The 14,981-nt window shown below is 45.8% G+C and overlaps 1 protein-coding gene across 1 annotated transcript; it reads left to right on the forward strand.

Moving 5' to 3' along the window:
* Nucleotides 1–963, forward strand: LOC144528169 (odorant receptor 131-2-like). The gene has a single exon (XM_078266646.1). It carries the CDS (start codon nucleotides 1–3, stop codon nucleotides 961–963), a length of 963 nt encoding a protein of 320 aa, XP_078122772.1.
* The last annotated feature ends 14,018 nt before the right edge of the window (nucleotides 964–14,981 follow it).

The raw sequence follows: 14,981 nt of genomic DNA on the forward strand, positions 1-14,981 counted from the left end.
ATGTCATATGCAAATAAGTCTCTGACCAATGTCACTGCTGAACAGCAGTCTCAGGGGTTACTGGAAAGATTGTTATTCTCCACTGTGACTACAGTGCCGTGCTGTGTGTTTCTCTACATTAATGGGACCATGTTATTCACCTTGAGAAGTAAAACTGTTTTTCGTGAGACTTCCCGTTACATTCTTCTGTTTAACCTCCTTTTTGCAGACACTGTACAGATGGCACTGAGTCAGTTACTATACATACTGGCTGCTTGTCAACTAAGGCTAACATATCCTTTATGTGGTGTTCTCACCTTGCTCGCTAATCTCACAAATGGAATCTCTCCTCTCACACTGGTGGTGATGTCTCTGGAGAGATATGTAGCTGTGTGCTACCCACTGAGGCACTCTACCATCATCACCATCAGAAACACTGAAGTGGCTATCGTTGTGGTTTTGGTCTTCTGTTCACTAAATACACTCACACAAGTTATTTTACTGTTAGATTTTCCATTTAAAGACCTAGAGAGCCTGCAGATGAAAGAGTTTTGCTCTCACATATCCATGTTTCTTGGCCCAATGTCTGATATTTATGATAAAGTGTACACTTGTGTTCTGTTTGTATCAGCAGGTGTGGTAATCATTTCCTCCTATATTGGTGTGATGATAGCAGCCAGGTCAGCCTCCACAGACAAAGCTTCAGCTCTAAAGGCTCGTAACACACTGCTGCTGCATATGGGGCAGCTGGGCCTCAGTCTCTCCTCAACCATTTACAGCCCCATCATCATTGCTCTTTCGAGAATTGTAACAAGGATAGTATTTGTGCGTATCTATAACGTTTTATATGTGTGTATTTTCATCTTGCCCAGATGTCTGAGTTCTCTCATTTATGGCATAAGAGATCAGACCATCAGACCTGTCCTCATAAACCATCTATGTTGTCGACTGAAACTCTCAGTCAAGGCTAAGGTCTCACCCTAGACTTCATGAAGAGGATCAGGCTTTTGTATTTGCTTGTAAATGTAGTCTTAACAACCCAAGAAGAAGCATATCCTTGATTTAGCAAGAAACAAATTGAAAACTCCTGTAGTTTCCCAGTAGTATTTTTCAAACCTGGACCCTGACTTCCTATGTATTACATGTAATGTATATGTGAGTAATCTGGACGAACATCATTGACATTGGTCCAGTATTGAGCGAGAACGCTGTAACCGGCAGCCCCAATCAGGCAGCAATGTAATCAAATGCAAATGCTCACCGTTCATTTCCCCAGTTCTGTCTCATTTCAGTGGCGTCAGCAGTCATGACCCTGTACGCACACTGCGTACATTTTTTGGTTTATGCACCTCTGTTGTTGTTGTTGTTGTTGCCAGATATATATATATATATATATACTATATACTATATATAGATATATATCTATATATGTATATATATCTATATAGATATATAGATATATATCTATATAGATATATATATATATATATATATATATATATATATATGTATATATATATATATATACTGTCTTTATGTACTGTGTCTGTGTCCAGGGTCTGTATGCAGTTTTCTGCCTAAAAGGAAGTTTTTCCTCGCCACTGTTGCACCAAATGTTTGCTTGTGGGAAATTGTTAGACTTAGAAGTTTAGAGTTAAGAGTCTTCACATCATGGTTGTTGGTTGTTATAGACCCCCCCCCCTCAGCTGACAGTAGCACTCTTTCCTCTCTGAGGGAGTTTTTAACAAGTCTGAATTATAATGAAATTGTCTTATTAGGAGATCTTAATTGGAACTGGCTTCTGCCAATATCTGACCATTTTAAATCATTTTGTGATTCTTTAAATTTTTTTCAGAATGTGAATAGCCCCACCAGACCAAACTTAAAACATCCAGAAAAATCATCATTAATTGATCTCATTCTTAAAAATGCCCCTCACAAATATTCCTGTGCCTCTGTTTTTGCAAATGATATAAGTGATCATTGTCTTATTACATCTGTAAGGAACACAAAAATTCCTAAAACAAGGCCACGCATAATTTTTAAGAGGGCAATGAAGCAGTTTTCAATGCAGGGCTTTTTACATGATCTGTATGATTTTGATTGGGGAAGAATTAGTCTTATTGATAATGTTGAAAATGCTTGGACATGTTTTTTATGATGGTTTTACAGACCTGGTAAATAAGAATGCCCCACTCAAAAGACATAGACTGAAAGGGCGAAATAACGTTCTGTTTAGCAATGACTTGTCTGACCTTCTTCTAGAGCAAAATCAAGCCTGGGCTCAAGCTAGAAAGTCAAAGCTCGAGTCTGACTGGTTGAAATTTCGGCGTTTACGTAATTTATGTACTGTAAAAATCCGTAATGCCAAATCCGCCTATTTCCTTTCTGAAACATCGAAAAATTGAAATAATCCTCTCAAGTTCTGGAAAACAATCAAATTATTAACGGAGTCAAAAACTGATACAGAAGTACCATCTTGTATTGTTGTTGATGACAAAAATGAAATCTTCAATAGTTTTAATAATCATTTCATTGCTGCTGGTTCCCTTTATGAAACACTAAATAATCCAGTTTCCAGTTCTCCCACTGCATGTTCTGTTGATCATTTACTGTCAGCTCAGCTATTTCATTTCAAGACAGTAACCGTACAAGAAGTAAGAAAGGCCTTGAAAGATCTAGATCCAAAAACATCATCAGGTCCAGACAAATTGGAACCATATTTTCTAAAACATAGCTGCAGATTTGATAGCAAATCCAGTTACATATTTAATTAACCTTTCTTTAGCCACAAATCAAGTACCAGCCATCTGGAAATCTGCCAATGTTCTCCCCCTTCACAAAGGTGGTGATCCTGCAAACATAAATAACCTATTTCTAAATTGTCAGCATTGGCTAAATTAATGGAATCAGTCATCAGCATGCAATTAAAAGACTATTTAATTAATAAAAATATTCTGAATGAGTCATAAGTGTACTTGGTACCAGAGCACCCTAGGCCAAAGGTCAATGATCGATTTTATAATCCTTTCATCTGATCTGAGGCCATATGTTTTGGACACTCGGGTGAAGAGAGGGGCGGAGCTGTCAACCGATCACCATCTGGTGGTGAGTTGGGTCAGGGGGTGGGGGAAGACTCTGGACAGACCTGGTAAGCCCAAACGGGTAGTGCGGGTAAATTGGGAACGTCTGGAGGAGGCCCCTGTCCGACAGACTTTCAACTCACACCTCCGGCGGAGCTTTTCGTGCATCCCTGTGGAGGCTGGGGGCATTGAACCTGAGTGGACAATGTTCAAAGTTTCCATTGCTGAAGCTGCGGTGAGGAGCTGTGGTCTTAGGGTCTTAGGTGCCTCAAGGGGCGGTAACCCACGAACACCGTGGTGGACACCGGTGGTCAGGGAAGCCGTCCGATTGAAGAAGGAGTCTTTCCGGGATATGTTATCCCAGACTGACTCCGGAGGCAGTTGCAAGGTACCGAAGGGCTGAAGGGCTGCAGCCTCTGCCGTGAAAGAGGCAAAGCAGCGTGTGTGGGAGAAGTTCGGAGAAGACATGGAGAAGGACTTTCGGTCGGCACCAAGGTACTCTCTGGAAAACCGTTCGCCACCTCAGGAGGGGAGCGGTGAACCATCCAAGCTGTGTACAGTAAGGATGGGACGCTGTTGACCTCAACTGAGGAGGTAATAGGGCGGTGGAAGGAGCACTTTGAGGAACTCCTAAATCCGACTAATACGCCTCTATGGTAGAGGCAGAGCTGGAGGATGAGGGGGGATTGGCATCAATTTCCCTGGTGGAGGTTGCTGAGGATAGTTAAACAACTCCACAGTGGCAAAGCCCCAGGAATTGATGAGATCCGTCCCAGAAATGCTTAAAGCTCTGGGTGTGAGGGGTTGTCTTGGTTGACACGCCTCTTCAACATTGCGTGGAAGTCTGGGACGGTGCCTAGGAGTGGCAGACCGGGGTGGTGGTTCCCCTTTTTAAAAAGTGGGACCAGAGGGTGTGTGCCAATTACAGGGGTATCACACTTCTCAGCCTCCCGGTAAAGTCTACTCAAGGTGCTGGAAAGGAGGGTTCGGTCGATAGTCGAATCTCAGGTTGAAGAGGAATAATGCGGATTCCGTCCTGGTCGTGGAACAACGGACCAGATCTTTACTCGCAAGGATCCTGGAGGAGCCTGGGAGTATGCCCAACCAGTCTACATGTGTTTTGTGGATCTGGAGAGGGCGTATGACCGGGTGCCCCGGGAGATACTGTGGGAGGTGCTGCGGGAGTACAGGGTGAGGGGTCCCTTCTCAGGGCCATCCAATCTCTGTACCGACCAAAGCGAGAGCTGTGTCCGGGTTCTCGGCAGTAAGTCGGACTCGCTTTCAGGTGAGAGTTGGCCTCCGCCAGGGCTGCGCTTTGTCACCAATCCTGTTTGTAGTATTTATGGACAGGATATCGAGGGCGTAGTCGGGGTGGAGAGGGGTTGCAGTTCGGTGGGCTGGGGATCTCATCGCTGCTTTTTTGCAGATGATGTGGTCCTGATGGCATCATCGGCCTGTGACCTTCAGCACTCACTGGATCGGTTCGCAGCCCGAGTGTGAAGCGGCTGGGATGAGGATCAGCACCTCTAAATCGGAGGCCATGGTTCTCAGCAGGAAACCGATGGAGTGCCTTCTCCAGGTAGGGAATGAGTCCTTACCCCAAGTGAAGGAGTTCAAGTACCTTGGGGTCTTGTTCGCGAGTGAGGGACAATGGAGCAGGGAGATTGGTCGGAGAATCGGCACAGCAGGTGCGGTATTACATTCAATTTATCGCACCGTTGTGACTGAAAAAGAGAGCTGAGCCAGAAGGCAAAGCTCTCAATCTACCGGGTCAGTTTTGTTCCTACCCTCACCTATGGTCATGAAGGCTGGGTCATGACCGAAAGAACAAGATCCAGGGTACAAGCGGCCGAAATGGGTTTCCTCAGGAGGGTAGCTGTCGTCTCCCTTAGAGATAGGGTGAGAAGCTCAGTTATCCGTGAGGAGCTCGGAGTAGAGCCTCAACTGGCGAAAGGAGCCAGTTGAGGTGGTTCGGGCATCTGGTAAGGATGCCCCCTGGGCGCCTCCCTATGGAGGTGTTCCAGGCAAGTCAAGCTGGGAGGAGGCCTCGGGGAAGACCCAGGACTAGGTGGAGGGATTATATCTCCAACCTGGCCTGGGAACGCCTCGGGATCCCCCAGTCGGAGCTGGTTAATGTGGCCCGGGAAAGGGAAGTTTGGGGTCCCCTGCTGGAGCTGCTACCCCCGCGACCCGACCCCGGATAAGCGGATGAAGATGGATGGATGGATGGATTCTGAATGAATTCCAATCTGGTTTTAGGAAACAACATAGTACAATAACAGCTGTTTCAAAAGTTGTAAATGATCTGGTCAAAATCTTAGACAATAAACAGCACTGTGCAGCACTGTTTATTGATTTGTCAAAAGCTTTTGACACATAAAATACTTCTTCAAGACTCACCTCTATTGGACTATCAGAACAAGCAGTGGGATGGTTCAACGGTTATCTATCAGGGAGAACACAATGTGTGCGAGTAGATGGTTTTACTTCTGCCTCCCTAAATATTTCAAAAGGGGTGCCTCAAGGCTCAATCCTTGGGCCGCTTCTTTTTAGCATTTATATAAACAACCTCTGTAATAATATAAATAATACAAACTAGCATTACTATGCTGATGATACTGTTCTCTACTGTTCTGGGTCCACTTTAGGTCAAGCAATCACACATTTACAATCTGCTTTTAACATCTTGCAACATAATTTGGCTACTTTAAAGTTGGTTCTAAACTCTTTCACTGAGGGAAAATCATCTAAAAACAATGTCCCAACCATTTGTACACTTTCAGGTACAGAAATCGAAGAAGTGTCACATTACAAATACTTTGTATTATTGATCAATCACTGTCTTTTACATTGCATGTCCAAGGTTTGGTTAAAAAACTGAAGTTGAAGTTAGGTTTTTTTCTTTAGAATCAAGTCCTGTTTATCCTTTGAAGCAAAAAAACAACTTAAATGCAACTTTCTTGTCTGTTTTGGACTATGGTGACATTTTATATATGTATTCAACCTCCCAGTGTCTTCATGCTTTGGACACGGTGTTTCATGGAGCCTTAAGATTCATCACAAACTTAAAATCTCATACTCTTCACTGTTTGCTGTACTCTCGGGTCAAGTGGTTCTCCCTCTCAATCAGGCGTTGGATGCACTGGCATCTTTTTATTTATAAAGCAGTATTAGGACTACTTGCTCCTTATCTGAACACTTACATCCTCCCGAGGTCTGCAGGGACATATCACTTGCGTTCACAGGATCTGTTTTTATTGTCAGTCCCTAAAGCCCGCACTGACTTTGGTAAAAAGGCTTTTAATTTTGCAGCACAGGAATTTGAGTAAAGGTGATATAACAGATGTATTTTATTTCTTCTCATTGGTACAATGATTAAAATGGCTGAATTTGTTAAAAGGGATAAAATGGCACATTGAAAGTGTTGTTGTTGTTACACGGGCGCCTCCATGTTGGAATTCCATAATCGGCTACGTCACTAGCATGATAAGCAGCCATAGAATGTAAACAGTCTGAGGCTAACGGACATGGCTGAGGAAACGGAAACCAACAGGTCTAGGGGGGGTTCATACTGCATTACCCCTGGCTGCAGTAATGAATTGTATAAGGCTAAGGCAGCTGGGGTTACAACACATTTCCACAGGCTACCTTTGACAAGGAAACCAGTCCCCAACTCATGGCTAGCTGCCTTAAAACTGGCCAGCCCTCCAACAGCCCCTGGATTTCGAGTCTGTAGCGACCATTTTTTAGCGACAGACTATTTAGAGAGCTGTACTTTTGATACAACAGGGTCACTGGTGAGGGTTAAGTCCAACAGACTGAAACCTGAGGCCATTCCGTCAATTATCGATTTTTCAGGCTACAGTACAGGGCAGACCAACAGCAAGTACCAACACCACCGATGCTATCTGCCGCAGAGACAGGGCGCTGAAAACGCTCACATCAGGCAGAGGACAGAGAGGTTTAGCTGTTATCCAGCATGCTAGCAATCTACTAGGCAAAGGGCTGGATGTAACGTTGTTGTGACATACACAAAACACGTACATATTCACTTACACGCACAAATAATAAAGCCTAACGTGTAGGCTTTACAGTGTTCAACAAAACTGAGACTGACACACTGGGCATCATTGAAAATGAGTCACAAAACCAAGCTAGGTACCAAACGATCCAACCTAGGGAAAGGGCTAGCAGCTAAACACGTTGGAAACACTTATGTCAAACTCCACAAGCTAGCGCTCCGACCATAGACTGTATAAATAAACCATGACTCTGATGATATCACAGATCAATAATAATGCGTTACAGAATATATGTAACAGAATCCAGTGTCCCTTTCTACTCACCCTGAAGCTAGCTGATGTCTCAGGGCACATTGTTGATGCAGAGGGAGTTCAACTCACAGAAAAAGCTGCTAGTTCCATAATAAGAGTATCTGTGCAGTAACCATTTGTGCAATATCCATCAACGACCACAAGGAAAAAATCTGCCAACTCTGCACTAGCCTAAAGTAAACGCCAAAACTCGTGACTCCTCCGTGCATCTATGGTCAACCTGGGGTGACTCTCCTACGTACAGCTAACTTATTTTTTTTTAACAAACGTTATTTATTTTGGTTTTAACATTTTGCGTGCAGCTAACTTAACAAGCGATCCCATTGGATGAATTTGCCCAATCACATTTTCCATTTATCTGCCTCGATTTTCTAAAACGCACAGGACCTTTTCTATTTTCTCTAAATGCACACGATATATAAGCAGTCTCTATTTCCTAAAATACATAATGTGCTTGGATACAATAAATGACTGAAACTGATCGTCCTCCATGTGGTGGTAGTCAGACACTACAGGCCTGTCCCTCACAGGCTCAAATGCGTAATCCATGCCATTAAAATGACTCATTTCCATGTGTATTTGATATACTGCACTGTAGCCTATATACCTTCGCAGGTCCTACCATGCCAGTGACGTCATCGAAATTGTCAGCGTTCTAATACTAACAAACGTAATTTTTGTGTTGCTTAAAAAAAGCTATATTGATTTTTTTTAATTACATTTTTTTGTGTAATTCATTTTTATTTGTCATAACCAACACGTTATCAACGTTGATTCTTTCAGTTCAGTTCATCTTTAAAGGCTTTTTAAAGGATCTTGCAGAAAGGCAGTCTGTCTGTCATTGTTTTTAAATTGATTTAGGACCCACATTTTTCTTTATGATGACATTGTTGTTTGAATATGATGAGTGAAAGTGTGTCTATGTTTTTACTTGTTATTGTCTTTGTATTTATTTCAAACCACGCTGCTGCCACTTGCCAGGACACTCTTGTAAAAGAGATTGGTAATCTCAAGGAGTTTTTTATCCTGGTTAAATAAAGGTTTGAATGAATGAATGTTGGGTCTCTGTAAATGATAGAGTGTGGTCTAGACCTACTCTATCTGTAAAGTGTCTCTTGTTATGATTTGATACTATAAATAAAATTGAATTGAATTGACTATACCCTAGCTGTGCATTTATATGTAACAGATCTGTTTCTGTGAGTATATGTTAGAGACTGATGCGGGTGTATGGCGTCAGATTTATCTCATATCTCGCGAGCGCGATAAAACATGCTCCACAAGCTAATTATATAATTTCAGGAGGGGTTTCGCCCTCGTCGACGGCTGCCCGAGAGTCTTCGACGTCCTGCCTGGTCTCCAGAGGGTCTCCGTGATCCTGTCCGCCATTTCGAGGAACTCATCCTTCGCCATCCTGCTCGGCCTCCAGAAGGGCTCTGTCTTCGCCGACCTGCTCGGCCGCCTGAGGGGCTCTACCTTCATCGTCCTGCTTGGCTGCCAGAGAGATTCCGCCTTCATGCTCAGCCGCCGGATGAGTTTTGTCTTCGCCGTCGGCCACCAGAGGGGATCCGCCGTCACTGCTGCCCGCAGCCCCGGGGTTCCCGAGTCCCACTGCCATCAGTTCCCCGATCCCAGAGTTCCACGATCCTCAGTTCCCAAGCCCTGCTGTAGTCTGTTCCAGCATACTGTTTCTGTTCTCTCTTTGCCCTCTTGAGTTTTTGTTGACTTTGCTCTGACTTAACTGTCATCGCCATGGCCCCCGAAAGGACCGTTATCTGGCAGTAGGACGTGACATCATGACTTTGCGTAAGCATACACACCACTTTCCTAAAGACAAGAGGCGTGTTATCTGTACGCATTTTCAGCTGTCGGCGTGTATGGTTACGTTGTATACAGCTGACTGCAGTCTGCAACGTCTTTCTAAAGTCACGTGGTGTGTGGGGGTTGGGTTGAAAAGAAAAAACGGTTTGGATTAGGAAAAGAAGAACGGGGTTGGGTTTAGGAAAAGAACAAATGTGGAAAGGAAACATCATATGAGGGACACAAAGGAAATGCCACATGCCGGACACGATCCCCGGTCTCAGACACTGCAAAGTTATACATTGTTTGTCGGGCTATTTCGTTATTAAATTCACTTCTGAGACTTTTTTAAGCGAGAAATCAACTATATAAAGCTCAAATATGGGCCGTTTTACGAAAATTGATGGCTAATTGCAAATTTGGTAAGACGCGTCGGACTTTAGCTAGGAGCTCCACACAAGAAAGCGGCAACCTCCATATCCACCAACTACTGGAATACTTGGGGCTCCGTGGAGCTGGCTGGTTGCCAGCTGCCGGCATAACTACAGTAGCTATATTTACAGTTTGAATTTTGTCACGCCACTTATATAACATCTACCCCAAGGTCTTATAAAGCTAACAATGGTGTCCGATTTCAATTTAATGAATTTTTGTGAACATTAGGGGTTTCGTTAGCTGCGACTGTCCCTTCAATCCTATGTGTACAGATCGCAGCTAGTTAGCTTCATTTTCGGCGTAATTAGAGTATATTTAGAGCCTGAGCGCCGACAGCGGCGAAGGCCCTATTGGAACTGAAGGAATTATTATTATTATTTTCCCGGCAAATGAATCGCCTTTTTGAGGGGCTTAACATACTCAAAAACTTACCAAAATTGGCGGTCGCATCAAGTCTGGTGAAAATTTACGTATTTTAAGGGTTTCGGGAATATCTATCCATCTTCGTACGCTTATCCGGTATCGGGTCGCGGGGGTAGCAGCTCCAGCAGGGGACCCCAAACTTCCCTTTCCCGTGCCACATTAACCAGCTCCAACTGGGGGATCCCGAGGCGTTCCCAGGCCAGGTTGGAGATATAATCCCTCCACCTAGTCCTGGGTCTTCCCCGAGGCCTCCTCCCAGCTTGACGTGCCTGGAACTCCTCCCTAGGGAGGCTCCCAGGGGGCATCCTTACCAGATGCCCGAACCACCTCAACTGGCTCCTTTCGCCAGTTGAGGCTCTACTCCGAGCTCCTCACGGATAACTGAGCTTCTCACCCTATCTCTAAGGGAGACGACAGCTACCCTCCTGAGGAAACCCATTTCGGCCGCTTGTACCCTGGATCTTGTTCTTTCGGTCATGACCCAGCCTTCTTCATGACCATAGGTGTGGGTAGGAACAAAAACTGACCGGTAGATTGAGAGCTTTGCCTTCTGGCTCAGCTCTCTTTTCGTCACAACGGTGCGATAAATTGAATGTAATACCGCACCTGCTGTGCCGATTCTCCGACCAATCTCCTGCTCCATTGTCCCCTCACTCGCGAACAAGACCCCAAGGTACTTGAGTTCCTTCACTTGGGGTAAGGACTCATTCCCTACCTGGAGAAGGCACTCCATCGGTTTCCTGCTGAGAACCATGGCCTCCGATTTAGAGGTGCTGATCCTCATCCCAGCCACTTCACACTCGGCTGCGAACCGATCCAGTGAGTGCTGAAGGTCACAGGCCGATGATGCCATCAGGACCACATCATTTGCAAAAAGCAGCGATGAGATCCCCAGCCCACCGAACTGCAACCCCTCTCCACCCCGACTATGCCTCGATATCCTGTCCATAAATACTACAAACAGGATTGGTGACAAAGCGCAGCCCTGGCGGAGGCCAACTCTCACCTGAAACTAGGCCGACTTACTGCCGAGAACCCGGACACAGCTCTCACTTTGGTCGTACAGAGATTGGATGGCCCTGAGAAGGGACCCCCTCACCCCATACTCCCGCAGCACCTCCCACAGTATCTCCCGGGGCACCCGGTCATACGCCTTCACCAGATCCACAAAACACATGTAGACCGGTTGGGCATACTCCCAAGCTCCCTCCAGGATCCTTGCGAGAGTAAAGATCTGGTCCGTTGTTCCACGACCAGGACGGAATCCGCATTGTTCCTCTTCAACCTGAGGTTCGACTATCGACCGAACCCTCCTTTCCAGCACCTTGGAGTAGACTTTACCGGGGAGGCTGAGAAGTGTGATACCCCTGTAATTGGCACACACCCTCTGGTCCCCCTTTTTAAAAAGGGGAACCACCACCCCGGTCTGCCACTCTTTAGGCACCGTCCCAGACTTCCACGCAATGTTGAAGAGGCGTGTCAACCAAGACAACCCCTCCACACCCAGAGCTTTAAGCATTTCTGGACGGATCTCATCAATTCCTGGGGCTTTGCCACTGTGGAGTTGTTTAACTACCTCAGCAATCTCCACCAGGGAAATTGACGACAATCCCCCATCATCCCCCAGCTCTGCCTCTACCATAGAGGGCGTATTAGTTTAGATTTAGGAGTTTCTCAAAGTGCTCCTTCCACCGCCCTATTACCTCCTCAGTTGAGGTCAACAGCGTCCCATCCTTACTGTACACAGCTTGGATGGTTCCCCGCTTCCCCCTCCTGAGGTGGCGAACGGTTTTCCAGAAGCACCTTGGTGCCGACTGAAAGTCCTTCTCCATGTCTTCTCCGAACTTCTCCCACACCCGCTGCTTTGCCCCTTTCACGGCAGAGGCTGCAGCCCTTCGGGCCCTTCGGTACCTTGCAACTGCCTCCGGAGTCCTCTGGGATAACATATCCCGGAAAGACTCCTTCTTCAGTCGGACGGCTTCCCTGACCACCGGTGTCCACCACGGTGTTCGTTGGTTACCGCCCCTTGAGGCACCTAAGACCACAGCTCCTCACCGCAGCTTCAGCAATGGAAACTTTGAACATTGTCCACTCGGGTTCAATGCCCCCAGCCTCCACAGGGATGCACGAAAAGCTCCACTAGAGGTGTGAGTTGAAAGTCTGTCGGACAGGGGCCTCCTCCAGACGTTCCCAATTTACCCGCACTACCCATTTGGGCTTACCAGGTCTGTCCAGAGTCTTCCCCCACCCCCTGACCCAACTTACCACCAGATGGTGATCGGTTGACAGCTTCGCCCCTCTCTTCACCCGAGTGTCCAAAACATACGGCCTCAGATCAAATGAAACGATTATAAAATCGATCATTGACCTTTGGCCTATGGTGCTCTGGTACCAAGTACACTTATGAGCATCCCTATGTTCGAACATGGTGTTCGTTATAGACAATCCATGACTAGCACAGAAGTCCAACAACAAACAACCACTCTGGCCGTTCCTCCCAATCACGCCTCTCCATGTGTATCCATCATTGCCCACGTGCACGTTGAAGTCCCCCAGCAGAACTATGGAGTCCCCCACTGGAGCCCCATGCAGGACTCCACTCAAGGTCTCCAAGAAGGGCGAATACTCTGAACTCTTGTTTGTTGCATATACACAAACAACAGTCAGAGGTTTCCCCCCCCACAACCCGCAGGCGTAGGGAGGCAACCCTCTCGTGCACCGGGTTAAACTCCAACGTAGCGGCACTCAGCCGGGGGCTTGTGAGTATCCCCACACAACACAGCCCTCAGGTTCATAGGGACACACAAACCTCTCCACCACGATAAGGTGATGTTTCCCGGAGAGGGGGTTTCGGGAATAGCTGCACAAAAATGGCTCACCCTCTACAATGCGTTTAACGTAGACTCACGAAACTTGGTAGACATATCTACCATCTCAAGGCGTACAGAAAACGTCATTGGAGCCATACCCTAAACCCAACAGGAAGTCCGCCATTTTGAATTGAAAGTTCGAAATTAGTGCGATTTTGGCCATTTCCACATGTCGTACTTTAACGAACTCCTCCCAGAGATTTCATCCAATCAACTTCAAATTTGGTCTGTTCCATCTTAAGACGTTAAAGATGAAAAGTTATTAAAAGAAAAACTTTTCGTCATAGGGCGTGGCCGTGGCAGGGCGGCCATTTTGTGCGTTTCGCCATCAAAACAGGAAGTGGGTGTAACTTGAGTGTACATTGTCCAATTGGCTCGAAACTTTTCATGATTCATAAGACTCCAACCTTGGCGACAAATAAAGGCCAATATTTACTTAAAGTCATAGCGCCCCCTAGTGGCCACAGGAAGTAGACCTACAGGTCAAGTTGCTATACTTTAACAAATTCCTCCTAGAGATTTCATCCGGCGGACTTCAAATTTGGTCTGTACCATCTCAACACCTTAAAGATGAAAAGTTATTAAAAGAAAAACTTTTTGTCAAACGGTGTGGGCGTGGCGTGGCAGCCATTTTGAGTGTTTAGCGATGAACAAAGAAATTGTTGTAACTTGAGTGTACGTTGTCGTATCTGCCCGAAATTTCTCACGATTGACAAGGGTCCAGGTCTGAGGACATCTACAGGCCAATATTGACTTTTCATAGCGCCCCCCCACTCATCATCCGATTTACATGAAACTTATAAGGTGTGGTCGACATGTGATACTGAGCCGCCCCCTATACTTTAACCACGCCCACTTACTCAGGCCATGCCCCCTTTTATAACATTTAAACCGTTTAAGGTAGTCTTGTGTGAGGTGTCATTGAACTCAGCAGAGTTCCTTCTTCATTGGTGATGGTTTGGCCTGCCCCCTATGATTAAGCCATGCCCCCTTTCATAATATTTGAACCGTTTAAGGTAGACCCTTGTGTGAGGTATCATTGAACTCAGAAGAGAGTTCCTTTTTAATTGGTGATGGTTTGACCCGCCCCCTATAATTTAGCCACGCCCCTTTTCACAGCTAATGAACTGTATGACGTAGAGTCTTGTGTGAGGTATTGTTGAACTCAGCAGGGAGTTCCCTTTTCATTGGTGACGATTTGCAGTGTCTGAGTGCCGCGCAAATGCACGGTTGCAAGGAGCGGCGTCCGCCAGTAACCCCGACACGCGCAGAGGCGCGAGGGCCCGAACATTGCTGCTTGCAGCTTTAATTACAGTTTGAATTTCGTCACGTCACTTATATAACACCTACACCAAGGTCTTATAAAGCTAACAATGGTGTCCGATATCAATTTAATGCATTTTTGTTAATTTCAGAGGAATTCTAAGAGGAGGCTAGCTAGCTCTCATTGATAGAACTCCATCCAGCCGCAGGCTCTATCAATGAGACTCGCGGACAAGAGGCGTTTATTTCCCCGATCGTTTGTTTAAATAACTCAATACATTATAATTACACACATTATAAGATTAACTGGAACCTGTGGTAAGAGATTGCTGGCGTAACAAGCTCGCTGACCGCGCTCTCACTTACACACACCGGCCATTAAGCAGGAAGAGGGGAGCTGCAGGCCCTGGAGCTCTGCCCGGCAGCGGCGTTTGGTAGTCCATTAACCCAAAAAAAATTATATAATTTGCTCGTGGAGCATGTTTTATCGCACTCCCGAGATATGACATAATCCTGATGCCATACGGACATGTGATGGTGTCACATGAAATGGGTGTGAAGACAGAGCTCATATACAGTATATAAGTGTGGACAAACCTCACAGACCAGCTTTGCTCACATAGAAGCAAGCACAAACCCTTAACCTGCTAACTGTTGAGAGGGGAAAATGTACGTGGACGATTTGAGATTTTTCATGTGAACTCAATAGGCATGTCTGCTGATGTTGGATCTTAGTTGTCGTGGAAATACAATCTGGAAGAAATCCATTGTGTTCAATAGGTGACTGTCTTAAC

The sequence above is a fragment of the Sander vitreus genome, chromosome 13 (genome assembly GCF_031162955.1).
Source record: "Sander vitreus isolate 19-12246 chromosome 13, sanVit1, whole genome shotgun sequence".
NCBI lineage: Eukaryota > Metazoa > Chordata > Actinopteri > Perciformes > Percidae > Sander > Sander vitreus.

What these genes read in the sequence shown, in the direction of transcription:
- LOC144528169 (XM_078266646.1), top strand. Translation starts at nt 1, where the DNA reads ATGTCATATGCAAATAAGTCTCTGACCAATGTCACTGCTGAACAGCAG.